Genomic DNA, 17569 nt, shown 5'->3' on the forward strand with positions numbered 1-17569 from the left:
TTCAGGCCTCGTTCGCCTCTTTACAACCGTAAAGCGGAGGTAAAGCTGCTTTTTCGGCACAGAGATTACAATAATTAACCAAAACCAACAGCATTTTGTTTTGCGATATTTATGAAAAAGCCGGAAATATTGTTTTAAGTTGTTGTTGGTCGTTTTTAGCTTATCATTTTGCATAATTTTTTACTCCTATCAAATGATCGTGACGTACCGCACGGTGGGGGGTATTTTGTTACAAGTCACTGTAGAACACGTTTTGCAACATGCTACTACTTACTGCAAAGAAATGGACTGCCGCTCATCCTGCAGTCTCGCAAATTCTACCATCAATCATCAATTCATCCCGTTTGTTTTGGCCTGTTTTCTGTTGAATTCACCATTAAACCTCTTAAAGACTGCACCTTATTGTCTGTTTTTGTGTCGTGCACCTGGTTTATGTTAACTGTCCCTGTTTTCTACAATGGTACCACTTGCGCTAAGTGCCCCAAATGACACTCGAACTCTCACTACTGTTGCAACAGATGCTCTTGCTCCCCATATGCTCCCCTTTCCCTCACCGACTGCCCCCCACTAAACGTAAGATCCTATTTTGTTATACTGATATTTCAACTCCAAACTCGAAATCAAACCCTTTTGTAGTCGCCAGACATGCAAGTATGGACGAATGATTATCTCAGGGGAACGGGGATGGAAATGTACACCGAAACACTGAGTCCATCTTTCATTGGTATGCCGTTTGCGCAAGCGACAGAGTAAGTCCCCTCAACTATACGCAACACAGTCACACTACCTCTCTTTCTCTGTCTTTCTATACTGTCTCTTTATCACTCTCTCTGTCTCTCTCTCTCCGTCCAATTTCTTCGTCCTGTGTGTCTATGTTCGTGTGTGTGTGTTTGTGTGATTTATGCGTATGCTATCTCCACCAATGCTGCCCATTGTAACTTGAGTTCATTTTTGACGCTTCCACTTCTGTTCTATTTGATCATTGTCTGAATTATACATACTATCGTTTAATTTGCTCCATGCAATATTCACTTGTAGTGCACCATCTTGGTGCTAATCAGAGCACTTGGATATAAAGAAACCGTACACACACACCCGTTCACAAGAATGTTACCCGTCCACAAAACATACAACACTGCCATCCAATGAACGTCTCTCTGTTAAAAACAGTTGCAACATATCCAGCCTACCAACATGGTTTCAGTGTATCCTACTTAACACTTTTCACTGAGATGTATAGCTGCATCAACTGGATGCGAATGTGGTGGATATTGCGAATGTGGTTGATATTTAGATGACGTATTGTTTGGCCGTTCCGTTCAGTTTTACGCCTACACTACACTATCAATTTGTATCCAACATTTCAGTTCATGGCGACTGTTTGTTGACAGTGCTTTCAATGTTATAGGAATAAATCGTACAGTTGGGTAATAAATATGCTTATCACGTGTGTTGAATGTGCGTGCCCAGCCAGGTTAATTTTCCACCGTATCCTTTCAATCCCCCGTGGTCCGCAAGTCTGTATCGTTCTCTGCTTAAAGTGTTTAGTACGAGCTTTTCCAGGATATTGTCGTCATTCTTGTCTTGTTATCCTGATAACCGGTCGCTTTTCCTCCTGCGTGACAAATATGGCAACATTGAAGCTGCAGTTGCTAAAGTTGTAAGCTGCAAATGAGTCGAATGAAAGTGATCGATACGACGTAACTCCGGTATCACTTTTAAAATTGTGTGATAGAAAAGATAAAACTAATATCCTGCTGCTCCTAAGACGCGTTCAAAATTTTCTTGTGTAACAGTTCCTTGACTCGACTCGAATGGTATTTGATTTCATTCCCTACCGTATCACTTGCTTTATCGTCATTTGCATCAACAAATCTCGATCGTATAATTATCGGTTCCCACCTGACAGCGGACTGTTTGTTTCGTACCGACCGAGGACACATTATTGACTGCGAAAATATACAAAAAAAAAAAACCCTTCCATTCCGTGTTTCACTGGTGTTCCGGCAATGATTCGTTTCCCAAAGACGCTATTACGTTTTACTTTGTAACGCATTACGCCCGCATTGCAAGGGTATAACTACTGGAACATCAAATTACCTTCACCTGTCAGAGTGAGGCGGTTGAAAGGCTATGCGGACGCTACTGTTCGACCACTATGTCATCATATCCTTTCGCTTTTGTTATCTTTCTTTCTTTCTCTCTTTTTCTGTCTTTCCCATATCTCTACTAATTACAGTCGCCAGATACACAGGCCTGGCAAAATGATTACCTACAGGGTACCGGATGTGAGATGTATACTGAAACCTTATCACCTTCTTTTACCGGCATGACTTTTCCACAAGCCAGCGAGTAAGAGTTCCCTTTATTTTGCTACAATTAATTACATTCTTTGTTTCCTTTTCGGTTTCATGATCATTACTACTAAGCCACAGACACGGTTAGCCATCCTGTGCTGTGACACTTATTCTAACATATCCCAGTTTCTATGCCTACTAGTACCATCTCTTTCTCTTACTCTATCTCTTAGTGTTCATTTACGATCATAGAATCTTTACTGTTACTACTACTTACTATCACTTTCCTTCCCCCTGCCCTGTACTGCTACTACCAATACTTATCATATCTATTATTATGAGTATGGTTTCGATATTCTTTTCACAGTATTTTACTACCATTCCTAACAATGAAAATACTATGAGTATTTTTTCGACTACTGCCCACTAGAATATCTAGTAAAACCAACTAACCGTTGTTTAGTGTGTGATAACAATACGGTTTCGATAGTCCTTTCTAGTTCAACTATTCATTCCGGTAGTCCTTTCTAATGCGATAATTTTGTTTGAATTTTGTTTTCCAAAATTATCCGTACCGCACGGAAGTCAAACGTGTACGTGTCCTGCAACAAAACAATAATCAAACTATTTGGCAAACTCCGACATTCTCGCGAATGTTTTGCTTGGCCAGATCAAAATTGACCATACTCTTGGAATACGTGTTTGACATTCCTTTCTTCATCATTACTAAACAGACTAGTTTTGTTCCATGCGTTAGTTCCATATGATTTTTTTTCTAACGTTCCTTAGTTGACTTGCTTCCTATGTTAACTGTTTTGTTTCGTTCCGTTCCGTACTTATATAGACCATACTACCAGTGGCTCCACTGTCACTAACAACCATTTGTCAGTAGATGAGCTTTGCTCATGTGTTTTCAATAATCCCATCTATCTGGAAGCATTGTACCAAAGGCTTCGCTCTAACGATAGCATAGCAGCTGGCTCGATTAGTTGAGCTGCGTGAACCTAAGCGAACTTTCATAGCTCCTGTAGTGGGTAAGCGCGCGCGCCACCGCAACCTTGCTTCGTCACCTTTTTTTCTCTCTCTCTCTCTTTCTCTTTCTACCGTAATTCACCTAGTTACACCATTCGAACCATAGATCAAGAGCCATATTATAGATCGAGCAAACGTACTGTAACCAATTACCTGTCCGCCAATTTGTCATCCTTCCACCGCATCGATATCCTGGTTGCAGTTTGTTTCACCCTAACATCGTCGTTGTCGTGTTCCATCTTTTTGCAACTTTGAAGCATAGGTGCTTGTAGTCATAAGCATTCCAGCCCTGTTCCTACCTTTGCCGTAGTGTCTCCTGCTTTTCCAGAACAGCGTGAGAGCGAACGTAACTCCTCCGTTGGTCGATGAGTAGTGTATGATAGTGCTTATATGATCGCTAAGCGTGCTTCGTAATAAACGAAATCGAACGAACGAACAAAGTCCAGGTTCAGACTTTGTGTAAACCATTGCATTGCCCAATTGTCCGTATCCATGCGTAGTTCCCCCCGTTGATAGAAGGTAGCGTATATAGCTGTGTGTTAGTAATAACAGCTAAAGTGGTAACGCATACGCCAGCGACATATGCTGTCAATGATACAAACTGGCCACGCATATACAGAAGCAAACATTTGTAAATTTGCTCCACACCGCTCGATACACGCCAAAGTCTCTTTTGTCCAATATCCGTAGCTCTGTGACACATTAGAACAGTAGTAGTTGTTGTTGTAGATAGAACACCATGCATGTGTAGTTAACGATCCTCTTCATGTGTGTATTGTGCCCTGCATCAGTGAACCTATCGTGTAGTTTTTTTTGTTTACCTTTTCTTCGAAATAATCGGTCACTCTTATCGTCACTGTAACGTCGTCCGATCGTTTATTGCCAATCGGTTCACTAATTCACCTGCTTTTCCATCACGTTCGCGACCTAGGCTATGCTTCACCAAGCTTAAACTGTTACTGCTAGCCATCGAGATCAAGGGCGGCGAAGAAGGCAACGATAGCAAGATTTCCATCAATCCTCGAGGAGCTAAAATACTCGCCAACACGCAAGGCTTTTTCATAGCGCAGAGTGCGGACGAAGTAAAGCGGTGAGGACTACTGGCGGCCGGCAGCCGAGTGTGCCAAGCTGGACAGAGCTCACAAACCTAGCTGTGGACGGTGTATGCTAATTGTGTTTCTTTCTTTCAGTGCGTGGTTCTACTGCAAAGCGTGTCACGACGATATCAAAGACGAAACGTTGATAAAGAAATGCAAATGCAAAAACTGTAAGTATACGTTTAATCGACCATTCCCCTTAATATAACTACTTCCTAGAAAAAAAAGAAAAAAGAGAGAACGTACCGACCGACAACGATATCGGTTATGTGTGTACAATACACGTCTGTGCTCATTGGTCGTCATGTATGGCATCGGCGAGGAAGGTGTCTTCGCAAGTACGGTCCTGCTGTTGCCACAAACTGGAGAGATATGCCAGCGACTCACCGTCTTAACCTTTACCGTATTACTACCACACCATTCCACAATCTTAATGTCTAATTTTGTTTATATACTCCCGTGTCTTCCTTCCGAGATCCCTCTCTGTACTGGTGTATCAAACCATAGTGCTCCGAATAACCATAGTACCTCAAAACCATGTGTCTTCCCACTTTGATAGAATATCCACAACTGATCAGATGCGCATCTCCTAATCTTGATAATCTTTTCTAATTATTTTTATTCTCCTGCGACTCCGAACTGCGACTATTCTGCGCTGAACCTAAACACTATAAAAACAAACAAATAATACGTCCACCTCTATCGAACATGATCGATACTTGTGATGTGTTGTGTCTTGCGATTGCCAAACGGATTGCCTCGAATGAACAATACGAACCCAATCCGAACACGACTGTGTTGTTCTGTTTGTGTGTGTGTGAATGTATCTGTGTGTTCGTAACGCATTGTACAGTGACAGCACAAACGAGGACAAAAATAGGCGATCTAGGTAAAGCAATTGCATACGTTTTTTTCTCTCGACTATTCTTGTACCTTAGTTTAGAATTTTCGTTCCTTCATTTGCTCTTATCACGACTCGATCTATGATTTTGTGTTTCCCGTTTAACTAGTTGTCTGCCTCGTTTTTCTATCAAAATTATGCGTTTACGATATCATCATCCGTTACACATTTGGTTTGTTTTCAACTGTTCCGTTTTTTTGTTACCTTACTATTGCAGTTTGTATTTTGAAACCAAATAAACGAGGCTTTATTTTTATTAGGTACGAAACGAAACCCGTTTCTATAGTTGGTTTGTGTAACATGTTCAGTTGAAAGTACACCTTTTAAAAACGTATATTTACAAGAACGCTTGTTTCTCTTTTGTCTTACCAATTCTTCCATAAGTTTAGATTCATTTGTATAGTATTACTCAACACACGAACACACATAATTACTTTCGTGCGTATATGTAAAGGCGAGTGCGAACCCCGTGCTCAGCAGTACTCCTCTGCAGAAACTATTGCACCTGTACATAGGAGGAATTTTGATGCGCATTGGATGCTATATTTATCTATCTATCTCTCTTTCTCTCTTTCTCTTTTCTCTTATACATTTTCTACTTTTCTATAAAGTAAATATCCAGTAAATAGTAGTATTGATTTTTAACTATCTGCTGCAGTAAAGAATGGGCGCTTTTCTGTATAATGATTTCTTGTTTGGTAATGTTTAATGAAATTTGTCTTAAAAGTGTACTAAAGACTCGGTTGGATTTAAATGCAACTCCCTCAACTTTGTCCATTGCATTTCGCTCGCGTCCAAGTTTTTCGTGGTGGGAAGTAGCATTATGCGTTTGTGTAATAATTAGCATTTTTTTGGTTTATTTTGACTTTAGCCGTCAGATGGTAACTACTAATAGTATTTACTTTTAGGTTTGGTTTCTATACGATTTCGCTAAGTAGGACGATTATACTTATATTAATAAAAAAACGAAACAGGCAAGAGGGATGGGCATATCGTAAACAATACTTGGCGGGCTATTTCCATTAGCAAATGCAAACAATCAAATGCATCAGCACCCTATGGCTCTGTACAGATGTTGCAAATGGGTTTGAATTTGAATGAAATCGACCAGAAATATTAGTTAAAGATCAATACTCTACCCTCATTGCTTACTCCACTCTCTTGATGTTTTGTCACAATTTGTTAGTGAAACTCTTCGTAAAATTTAGTCCCCAGTTCCCCAGGCGAGGATCTTGTTTGTGCACAGTTTTTTCATGGAGAGTGTGTTTGGTCCTTTTTTTCAATACATTTTGATTGGTGCCAATTAATGAATGCTGCAAAGTTCGTAATGTTCAGATCCACTATAAACATGATGCTAGAAATTTGAATTCACTGAACACTTGAGATTTACTGAAAATATGATGCTAGAAACCAAAAGTAAACTAAAGTTATGAGTAGGCATAAAAAAAAAACATTGAAACACCATAGATTATCATGAAACTGGTGCCATTTACATCGATATTTGCGATTTCGATAAAAAAGCGTATAGAATATCGGAATGCCACGTAAAATGATACACAATATTTAAACGCCACATGCACTCTTTATGAATAGAGTTATCCCTTTTTATTATTTGTACCGTACTTACCTAAGACTCTTCCTTCCTTCATACGATGTTATTGTACGGTTTCATGGAATGGAATGTATTCTCATTGGTACGCTATCGAACAAGTACCGCTTCTGTACAATCATGAATGTACCTCGTTAATCAATTTTGCGGTAATTTATAGAAGAAAACAGAAAACTAAGTCATTTCTTTGTGGTCATCTGGTTGTTTGTTGAGGCGATATTGATCCTCAAATATTCTGACACGTTCCAAGCTTTACCGTTGAGATTTGTTGCTGAAAGTTCGACAGTTCCTCAAAATGTTTCCCTTGAAAATGATGAAACACTCCGTCAATTTACGATAAAAATCGTCTGGGTTTGGGGGTTGGTTTCACAATCATTTGAAGCAAATACCACCTAAGCTCATCTCAATGCTCAGATCCACCAATTCGTTACTAAAACATCCGTTGTTTTCTTTCTTCCGTTTCTGCATGAATGCCTGGTACTTCAGCACGAATTAATTGAGTAGATGAATAAGAAAAGTGTCGTTCCCGTACCGTACCACCTATACATCGTTTCCGATACGCTATCTTCCACACATCTTGTAATAGCATGAGTAACATTCAACATCATTTCTGTCGTAGAATACTCTATCTAAGCAACGGTTATATTGGACCTTATTAATTCGAATTCGGGTATCATGTCGCTAGATACCACCTTCCACAGTTGTGCCCATCATTCAGCCGCTCTGACAAAGCGAGAAAGAGGAAGTGTAATACTTATTCTTATAGTTGTCGTGTTTAGACTTGGCGACGATAGTGGATCTTACGCTTCCACTGTGTACTGCATCTCTCCTTCTCTCTCTCTCTGTTGCCTCTGTGTTGCCTCTGGTTGCCGTTAAGACAAGATGCTTAGTATGTATGTTGCCTGTTGCTCTGTCCGGCGTCGGAGCTGTGCTCATTTTTGTACAAAGGAACTATCCTTCCCTGGGCAATTTACGCGTGATTGGGAAGAGAGGGAGGAAGGAATGGGGCAGGGGGTGAAAGGGGTTGTTTGATCGAACATATTGTATTAAATGTTACAGCGGCAGGAGGAGGAGGCATATTCCGTATCTCTCTCGTATAGTGCCATAAATGCGCCATCAACTCTTTATTAAGCGTCATACGTTTCGCAAGCGACAGTGCTACTGTTCCATACATCGCTCTACCGTCATCATCACCATCATCATTGTCATCGTCCTCGTACTCGTCAGTCCAACCAACAGCGGTTATCGCTTCTCTGCTCTCCCGTGTTTTGCTCAAGCGTTATTACGCTGCGTACCCCGTATCTCTACTACAAGTGTTTTGTTTTATTTATCGAAATATCGTTTTCTCTTATTATACATGTACGCGTTTCAGATGTGGGCATGATTATGATGCAGACAGGAATGGTTAAACAGGGCCTTAACTCCGCCTGTCACACTTACATCGACGGTACGATACCAAACATTCAAGGCAAATGTATATTGTATATGCAACATATTACTATATCCCGCCTATACCTACTACCCTCAGTTTTCTTGAATCTACTAGGACACACTTACCCTTTCCAAAAAAGCCATTGAAGTTAATATTTGCTAGTGAATGTATAATTTACCGACAAAACTAATACCTTTCCTTGTTTTTGGTTTTTACTTTCACTATCAATCGTTTAGTACCGCTCCGTTCTGTAAAGTTCTATCTTTTCATGCTCTAACTCCTGCTCTGCTGGAACTGTTCCCTATCTTTCTATGCTACCCTTACTTACCGATTCATACCATTTATGCGTTGATATGTTCGTCTTTGTACATTGATTTGTATGTGTGTTATTTTACGCCTTTTTCTTACTGCTATTTGCATCAGCCAATATTCCGATACGTTGAACGAGAAGTGTATGTTTTTGACCTTCAGTTTGTTAATGTCTTCAACGCAAGAGCGAATAAACGCTCTTCCACGATTGTTTCGTTGGATATTCTGTTGTTCACCCGTTGCTAATGAGTTAACCAAAACGAGCAGATTGTTCCATTGTTTGGTTCGTGTTTGTGTTTCAATCTTTCGTTCGTTTCTTACTGTATCGATCGCTTACCGCACTAACAAACCCCTTAAATAAAAACCAAACAACTAAACTCTCTCTCCTCTGTTAATGCTACTACCACATGCTGCTACACCTATCCGATTTAAACTAGTTGCGTTGACGCGTTGTTCGCGTGACCGTTCTTCGACAACCTTTTTTTAGTGGAATGTGTCCACAAAGTGAAGTCACACATGGACCTCGGTTTTATTGGTTTGATTTGAAAATTGTAAACACACTCATTCACAAAACAGAATTTGAATGCTCTACTATTACTCTTAGCCAGCCAGTTAGCTCCCTTTTTATACCAGAGTTTCAATGCAGCACTCACACGTCCTGGTCTTGAACGAAATGATGCACACTAGGAACTCACTTACAGAGCTCTCGCATGTGATTTAAGAAAAAATACACGCTAGTTTTTTTCCCAAACCAAAACCAAAAAAATGATAATAAAATTACAAGAGCTCAATAGCTCATATCAGAGATTGTAAGGGGAAAAGTGGTTCGGAAGTAAATTGTAACCTAACAGCTATTTTAAGTCTACTGCGAAATGCTTATTCGAAAACGTGACAATTACGTGGGCCAAATGTGAAAACGAATTTATTTTTTCTCTCGTTTCCCTTATTTTGTAAAAGATCATTTATGCTGCACCTGGGTGGACACTGAATTCCAAAAAACTTAAACGTTAGCAACGTCTTCTAGCATACCGCTCGCTGGTGTGCGACTCGTTTGATTATGCGGCTTTGTGTTTTTATGTTGATGTTTTAATTCCTTGATGCAATAATAACCGTTAACGCTATGTGTTCTGTTTTGTTTCAGGAGCTTTAAGCATTGTATCGTTCACTGTTCGTTTTTAATGATGTATCGGTACAATGTAAAAAAGAAAGATGATTAGCACCCTCTACTAAAATACCATTATTGTTGCTATGAGGCAGCGACTCTAAAGCTCTTCAATGCTTCATTGTCGTAAAAAAGTTGTACAATGTAGGTAAAACTGCATGAAGTATTGTAAATTGAAAGGCAGTCTCATGTACAGCATAAAATGCGGCAAGCGGGATACCTATCCGACATTGTTGTTCGAATATGAGCTATGCTGTTAATATTCCCGATCAATGTTTTATTTCTACATGTAGTGCATGATGGAATATTACCACCTATTCGAATGAAACGGTCAGTCGTCCTTGTACATTTTGCCCAGCATCTGTATGATGGGTGTAAACTTTCCTTCCATAGTTGTACAAAACAAAACCAACTCCGTTGTATATTCACATTGCATTTGTTTCCGTAACGCCATCAATCCTAATTTTCTAACGATCGCTGAATTGTTAGACGTGAATGAAATCAGCAAAGTGTAAGGTTTGGGCAATAGATCACGCTTCTGTGGTGTGTACATTACAACTGTTGTCCTTTTCTGTTGTAATTGTTTCTGTTTTTTTAAGCCCCCCTCCACTTTCTCCCCTTCTCCAAGAGACTATCATATCACAATCCTTTATCGGAAGATTTCCTCAACGCTCACTCGCTCGCTGTTCCAGTATGTCAAACATTGTGTATCCCGCCGTTGTTGAATCTCTGCGTATACCTGTTGCTAGGGACACTGTGTGTGCGCCCTTGCCTGTCGCTCTTTCTATTGATCTAGACAACCCGGGGCGTCGTAACGTACGAAAGCTCGCCCCTTCTGCACACAGATGGAGAACCGCAGTTTACGCCCACCTTCTCTACAGCTGCTTGTCATCCCTGTTTTGTTTAACGCAATCTTACTATTGATTCTTTTTCTCTTTTTTCTTTATCTCTTCCCATCGTTTATCGTATCGTATCGTTCGGTACACCATTGCCAATTGTGTTGCCAAAACATACTACTATCTCCGCCTCGGTGTGTAACGCGCAAACGGCAATCTTGTCACTAAACCAAACAAATCAAAAACCATTCTCTCACGCCACTACCGTTTCGCGGTGACGGATGATCGCTTTCTATCCCCGTATGTGTAACGTAACGTTGTTGTCCCTCCCTATATGCCATACTGCACGCAAATATACAGTGGCAACGTTCAGAAAAGGCGTCCGAGCGATTCAGATTGTTGGACGTGCAAGTACGTATGATTGTAAAAACAAACTAAACTAAGATAAGATTACAGTGTTAGGTAACTATTTATCAGTCGATGCTATTGTATGATGTATATTGTATGTTTTCGTTACCTCTTTTGTTTCATGGTTTTGAACGGAATATTCCCTAGAATAGCGCGACCAACCCCTCGTATCCGTGTCCCGGTGCCGGTGTATATTGAGCATTTGGCCACCCGTTTTTATACCAAATAGATCTGTCGTGTGTTTTGTTTTGTCGTTCATTCAATGTTTTCCCTTCCCGTTCACGGGGCCCGTAACACGCGATAGTTGTCAGAAGAAAACAGAAATTGTAATATCTTTAACCACCACCACCACCACACCTACTCACCCTTGACCGATCGATCCCTGCCCATGTGTCTCGGTGTTTATATTTCTTGTCCAGTGTTAGATGGTTAACGTTAAATAAGCCATTAGAGCAGATTCCTTTCCGTCACTATGAAACAGCCCCCATTCTATTCATCTACTATTATACGTGTTTCTACGTGTCACCGAATGAATGAATACATGGTATTGGGAAATCTAGTTTTTCCTTTTTCTCTACTTTCTCTTTACTCTCAAGTGTACTTCCAATGTCTCTGATTCCCATTCTGACAGTCCGGCTGCTCGAAACTGTTCCTCCGATAAGCGTGTAGTTGTGTTACCGTTGTGTAAGTCATTTTACAGCAATACCAAGATAAATGTTAATCGTATTTGCCCGTAGCGTACGTAAGTCATCGTGAGGAACAATTTCGAAGCGTTCGCACCGTCGTGCGTACCCGTGATGTGAACATTCGGATGCAAAGCGACACTAGCGCAAATGAAATAAATTAACCGCCCCGAGAGGAATAAGCCACCGGCGCTGCTCTGCAAATGCTGGATTGTAGCGCAAATAGTTTCGTTTTGCCTCTGAATGTTTTCCGTTAGTTTCGGTGATACGAGTTTTTGCTCTTTCCTGTTTCTGAACTCGCATCTGTTCATCGGATTTTGTTTTCTTGTTGAGAGTCACAGAGATTGTCTTTTGCTACGAGATACTAACACCAAAATAGACCGTTCAAAAACTGTTTTACGTGTTTGCTTTATTTTTAACCTATATATGTTTGTGATTCTTGTCGTAATCTCAACATATTTTCCATTACTTAACAATAGCTTTATGTTTATTTTCGTCATACGTTGTGTCCTACGCGAGTGTGTCAAATCGTCTTCTGTAGAGTATGTTACCAAAATTACACATCCCCCATGTGGTAAGGCTTGACGATTGGATTCTGAAGAAAAGGAAGAAGATAACAAACAAAACCCGGTAGGGACAGCTCGGAAAACTCGGAAAATTAAATCCACAATGATAGTCATCGTGGAGAATCGGTTGTTAATTGGTTGTCAATTAATTCGGCTGAAGCTGCTACAGTTGAATCGATTTGTGCGTTCATCCTGCCCCAAGAACTTTGCTCACCTTCATCCTTCCGTGTGCGTGCCTGTTTTCACGTGAAGTTTATCTACCATTCGTTGTTTTTCATATGACCATGATTCTACTTCCCGTTGTTAACTGATTATGATCACTTTTTCCTTTCCCCTGCAACCGATTTGCTAAACTCGTGTGTTGCGCAATGAACAACGATAAACGAATCTTGGGGCCAACGAAACAAACCAAACAAAAAAAAAACATGAACAAACGTTTGTACAATACATATGTTAAAACGAAACCCTATTTACCGATCTATAGCCGACGATTTCTTACATCCAACACGTAAGTTTTCATCTAGTATCGTCTACATAAACGCAGTAGTGTATTAGAAAGAAGCGCATTAATCGCAACCAAACAGATAAGAACGCATTTTTTAAGTGTTCCCCTGTGTGTGTTTGTGCAAGAGTGGGGATAAGGTTATCTTCAGTTTCTCTTTTTTCGATTTTTCTCTTCCGAAAAGAGCATATTTTTGTACACGATTGATCTGTATCATACAAACAACAAAAAAGGCTTCACTTGCTTGCACCCTCGGCTATGTTGAGAGCTTTCCACGTGCAAAAATCTACAAGAAAAATTGAAAAGCAATTATGCTGATGATCTGACCTCCGCCAAGCAAATTGGCATTGTGAGCAACACCCGGAAAAAAAACCCGGGCGACAGCCAGACACACAGACAGCATGTCTGTACGTTATGCTATGCTACAGATATGCTCCTATGATATGCAATGGCCAATGCTTCTAAGATGTGGATAGTGATTATTGTTTGGGGTATAGAGATCGAATTCGTTCGGCGGAGATGAGCAAAAGGATTAGCTAAAACAACCTATGGACAAAATCAAGCATTACACTACCACTTGGTTGAAATATGCCGGAAAAAAGAAAGTAAAATGCTGAAATTATTTCTAAAATTAAAGAATGAAAAACCCAAAATCACAAATGCTTAAGTAGAGTAAATACACACACACATAAGCTTATATAGTAGAAGGTAAATTAAGATTAGCTGTAGATGGTAGAATCTCATCCTCACACCGAATCATAAACGTTTTAGCTCACGCACCGTACAACGTTTACCAGATGGTGGCAAAATAGCGCTGAGCAAAAATCAATAGCAAATCAACAAGAGTTTTGTTTTATTAGTTCAGTTGAGGAGAATTGTAACATGACATGGTTCATTACCATCCATCACCCCACACTACTAAAGCTCTGACTCACGCGCGCATATAATCTTGCGAATCAGATCACCTGCATCACCGTCCCTGCAAGGGTTGCGCCCCCGCTGTTCTTTTCGCTTTGATCATTGTGAGCTATACATCTTTCGTATCATGCGTTTGTACATACATTCATATATTTATAAACTGTATTGTATCGCATTGCATTGTACTGTATCGTGTATTGTGCACACATTCCTCCATGCTTCACGCTCTGTCTGTTTGAACATTTTGTATCGAAAATCGTACTTAGTAAAAGTAAGGTCATGCTTGTTCTGAGACTGCTCTGCTGTGCTTTTATTGTTTTCGTTTCGTTCCGGTTTTGTTCTGCTGTTGTGTGTTATAGTCTCAGTCAGTTCAGTTATAAAAATGCATCTAAACGCTAGTGGCCTTGTCAAATCGCGCTTCCGCTAATCCATCTTGCTAAAATGGTGGTTTCTGTGACTCAAAATTTCGATTCCGTCGTTTTGTTTGTATTATTAGTTCTACATGCTGCTACAAACACATTGATTTGGTTCGGTTTCTTTTTATTTGTTATTATCACTCTTTTGTTTTGCATCTCTCCATGGTAGTGTCCGTGGGTTTAATCGTAGTTGATACACACTGCCGTTGCGCGCGCTTTTTACCCAAATTACAATGTTTCAAATCGCTTTCCAATTCGGAAAGCAAGCAAGCAAGTAACTAATTATGTTTTCAAACATTTAACTGCATTTTCTGCAACTTTATACCGTTTTTTCCCTATCTTTCGCTCTCACTCTCTCTTTCTCTCTCTCTCTCTATCTCTCGCTCTCTTGACACACAAACACACCTTTTCACTTTTCTTACTTACTCTTTGACACAATAGCAACAAACAATAACGATGTAACGATTTTGTGGTTTTGTTTTGTTTTAGCATTTCTCGCTCTCGTCATAAACACAAAGATTCCCGGTTTTGTTTTTAAATAGCCATTTTTTCATACATAGTTCTTTCTACGTTACGATTATGTTTTTGTGGTTTCCTTCATTTTCGGCTTGTTGTTGTCGCGTGAACGGCGTGACGGCGACGGCGGTAAAGCGAAACAAACTTTAGAGCTCTTGTTTGTATGACTTTTGCAGACGACGGTCATCATCCTGCTCCCACGTTCACCCCACCGGAACTTCCGAAGCGGGTGCATGTTCGTGGCATTTCATCGGGTAAACTGATCTTTTCTTGTTGAATTCTCCATCTTCCTGCTTGTTGCAACGTTTTCTTACGTTTCTTTTTTCTTCTTATTTCCGTCAAACTGCTATATTGTTTCTGTTACTTTAATTGTCTCACGCCTTGCCACTCCCTGCAGCAGCTGCAGCACCAGCAGCAACACCCGTTCTGTTTTAGCGTTTTGTGCGTCAAACAGATGTATAGTTTTCTCTTCCGTTTGGTGAACGTTTCGTTTGACAATTTTAGCGATTTTAGTTTTTGTTTGATTCGAAACAAAAGTTTTTTTTGTTTCCCATCGCAGCCTATTAAATCGTCAATATGTATGGCTCTATTAGTTTTCGTATAGAGGTTATATATTTATATGAATAGTTTTTAAAATTATGTACGTTTTAAAAGTTAAATAGCTGTTCCATTCTGGCGACGCCATATGGAACGTTGTATCTGTTCGATAGAGTATGGCAAACTCAACGGCAGAAAACATTAAAAGTATATCAGAGTAGAAGAAGATTATGCAAAAAAACGAACTAAAAGAGAAAAATTAAACACTCTTGATGAACTCCAAAGCAAGTGTCACTAACCTAACTAAGTACGAGCAACAATCAATCAACAGATGGTTCCTGAAGATACTAATACTTGTTACAAAACTTTGTCTGGTTGTGCATCCGTTTTAGCTAACGTTTCGTACTTCCGTCAAATTGTTCTACTCTTAACTCTGATCGTTGTATGTGATTGATATATAACAGTAAAGTTAATAGATAGTTGGCCCTCACACTCTAACGATACATTCTGTGCTCTCTGGTGTAGATGCATTGGGCAGCTGACGATTGCATGTACCGGATTGTCCTCTTTATCCTTAACCACTTTTCGTATTTTATGCATTTGCATTCGCTTCTGTAGAAAGTTTTTTTTCCGTTGAGTTCCCTAACCGCTTTAACCAACTTGCTTTTGCTATAGTGTTACTTTGAACCTTTGTTTGATTGATTTGCTTTGATAAGACTAGCGTCGCAAATACTATCATCTGTCCGTCGAACCATTATACGCGTGTTGTACAATGTATCGCGGACAGAAGATATAATTGTATTACCTATATCTTTAGCAATCATGCGAAGGCCGAACGGCGGCAGTACACCATGACTAATTGTGCATTCCGTTGTTCTTTTTCTAACCATTCCCTTTCCGACTTGGCGCTCCAACATGAAACACATGCCCAAAACACACGTTCAAATCGTTCATCTAAAACGAAAACATGTCACACCTACACACACACACCCACTCACACACACCTCCAATCAATGCACCGGGTGATGTTTGCACCTTGTGATACTACTACTACAACCGCATCCAATCACCATCGACCGATCGATCGTTCGCCCACCAATCGACATCATCATGGCTTTCATGTCGCAAAAACATACATACTACTACCACGAAAAACTAAAACTGATACCCGTGACTGGGCAATCGAACCTGGACCGAATCGAATCGAAACCATTGTCCGCACACACCCAGGCGATATAACTCGGGATCGAGAGGATATAAATTGTGAGTGTCATATGAATGTTTCTCCATTTGCGGACTTTATATTATTCAATCGTTTCTTTTTATCGCTCTCTATTTTGTGTCTCTCCTTTTCTCTATCTCTATCTCTCTCTCTCTCTCTCACTGTCTCTTTGTACTATTTTCTTGCCTTTCTGTTACTGAAAAGCTGTGTTTGGTTCTGTTTGTTCCGAAAAAGTGCGTCAGTTACTAAGTCTCTTATTCGACTTCATTTCAGTTCTTATGTTCTCTCTTTCTTCATTATATGTGTATTCAGTCTCCCTTTCCTTGGTAGAAATTATTTTAACTGCTAAATTATTGTGTAAATAATGCCAATTGAAAACGCTTCTGTTACAATGTCTACAATGTGTTGTACTACCTTCCTGTACCATCTCTTACTTGATTTTATTTTCTCCTAGAAACAATCTATTCTTCACGTTTAATGATATGTACCAACCACTACTTCCCTACTTGTTGTACGTTACCAATGATTATCCCAGAACTCTTTCAGTGTTGTGTGTTGGCGTCATTCAATGAACCCGTGTACTATTTCGTTCGATGTTTCCGACGTTAAACACCTATATGTCCCGTCTCTACCGTATACGCTCATCGTTCGACAGACCGTTACATTCCAAAACGCGCGATACTAATGCACTTTTGCCAACATTTATTATCCTTTCAATTTAGTGATCAATCGAAACCGAAGAAGCAACGTCTCGATGACCGGCTCCAACCAGATGCTAAACTCGACGAAACAAGTTAACAAAGTAAAGCCCAATGTAAATAGACAACCACCGGACAACTTAATATCACCGTCGACGTATAACAGGTACGTGTAAATGAAGCGTTCAATCCTAGCGCGATGCTTACCTGTGGATTGTAAATGTGTTCCGTTTCCTGTGCGAGCGCTCCTGTGCTCCACAGAAGAAATCTTACAAGTGGAAAGTGATTGAAATGACCTGACCGGCCAAGCGAAAACTACTCACTACTCACACACACCGATACTGGTATTTTTTCAGGCCTCCCGAAACCGAACCAAGCCCGTACGCTGGCTATCAACTCGCGTATGAAGTGAAGAAGCTAATGTATGC

At 40.1% G+C, this 17569-nt stretch overlaps 1 protein-coding gene across 50 annotated transcripts in view; it reads left to right on the forward strand.

The window, feature by feature from the left end:
• The window catches only part of LOC118507856 (calcium-activated potassium channel slowpoke), a 66269-nt gene that overhangs the window by 39900 nt on the left and 8800 nt on the right, over positions 1–17569 (forward strand). For 12 of the 50 annotated variants that reach the window (XM_036046991.1, XM_036046999.1, XM_036046998.1 and 9 more), the window contains exons 13-23: positions 637–749; positions 4261–4419; positions 4520–4596; positions 5280–5315; positions 8309–8383; positions 11036–11086; positions 12817–12840; positions 14861–14938; positions 16452–16484; positions 17166–17307; positions 17498–17563. In XM_036046991.1, the coding sequence (XP_035902884.1) occupies positions 637–749; positions 4261–4419; positions 4520–4596; positions 5280–5315; positions 8309–8383; positions 11036–11086; positions 12817–12840; positions 14861–14938; positions 16452–16484; positions 17166–17307; positions 17498–17563 (854 nt within the window). Of the gene's footprint in view, positions 1–636; positions 750–2239; positions 2353–4260; positions 4420–4519; positions 4597–5279; positions 5316–8308; positions 8384–11035; positions 11087–12816; positions 12841–14860; positions 14939–16451; positions 16485–17165; positions 17308–17497; positions 17564–17569 lie in introns of all 50 variants that reach the window. The other 38 variants (XM_036047033.1, XM_036047037.1, XM_036047036.1 and 35 more) reach the window with 26 other exon arrangements.

The sequence above is a fragment of the Anopheles stephensi genome, chromosome 2, assembly GCF_013141755.1.
Source record: "Anopheles stephensi strain Indian chromosome 2, UCI_ANSTEP_V1.0, whole genome shotgun sequence".
NCBI classification, from domain to species: domain Eukaryota; kingdom Metazoa; phylum Arthropoda; class Insecta; order Diptera; family Culicidae; genus Anopheles; species Anopheles stephensi.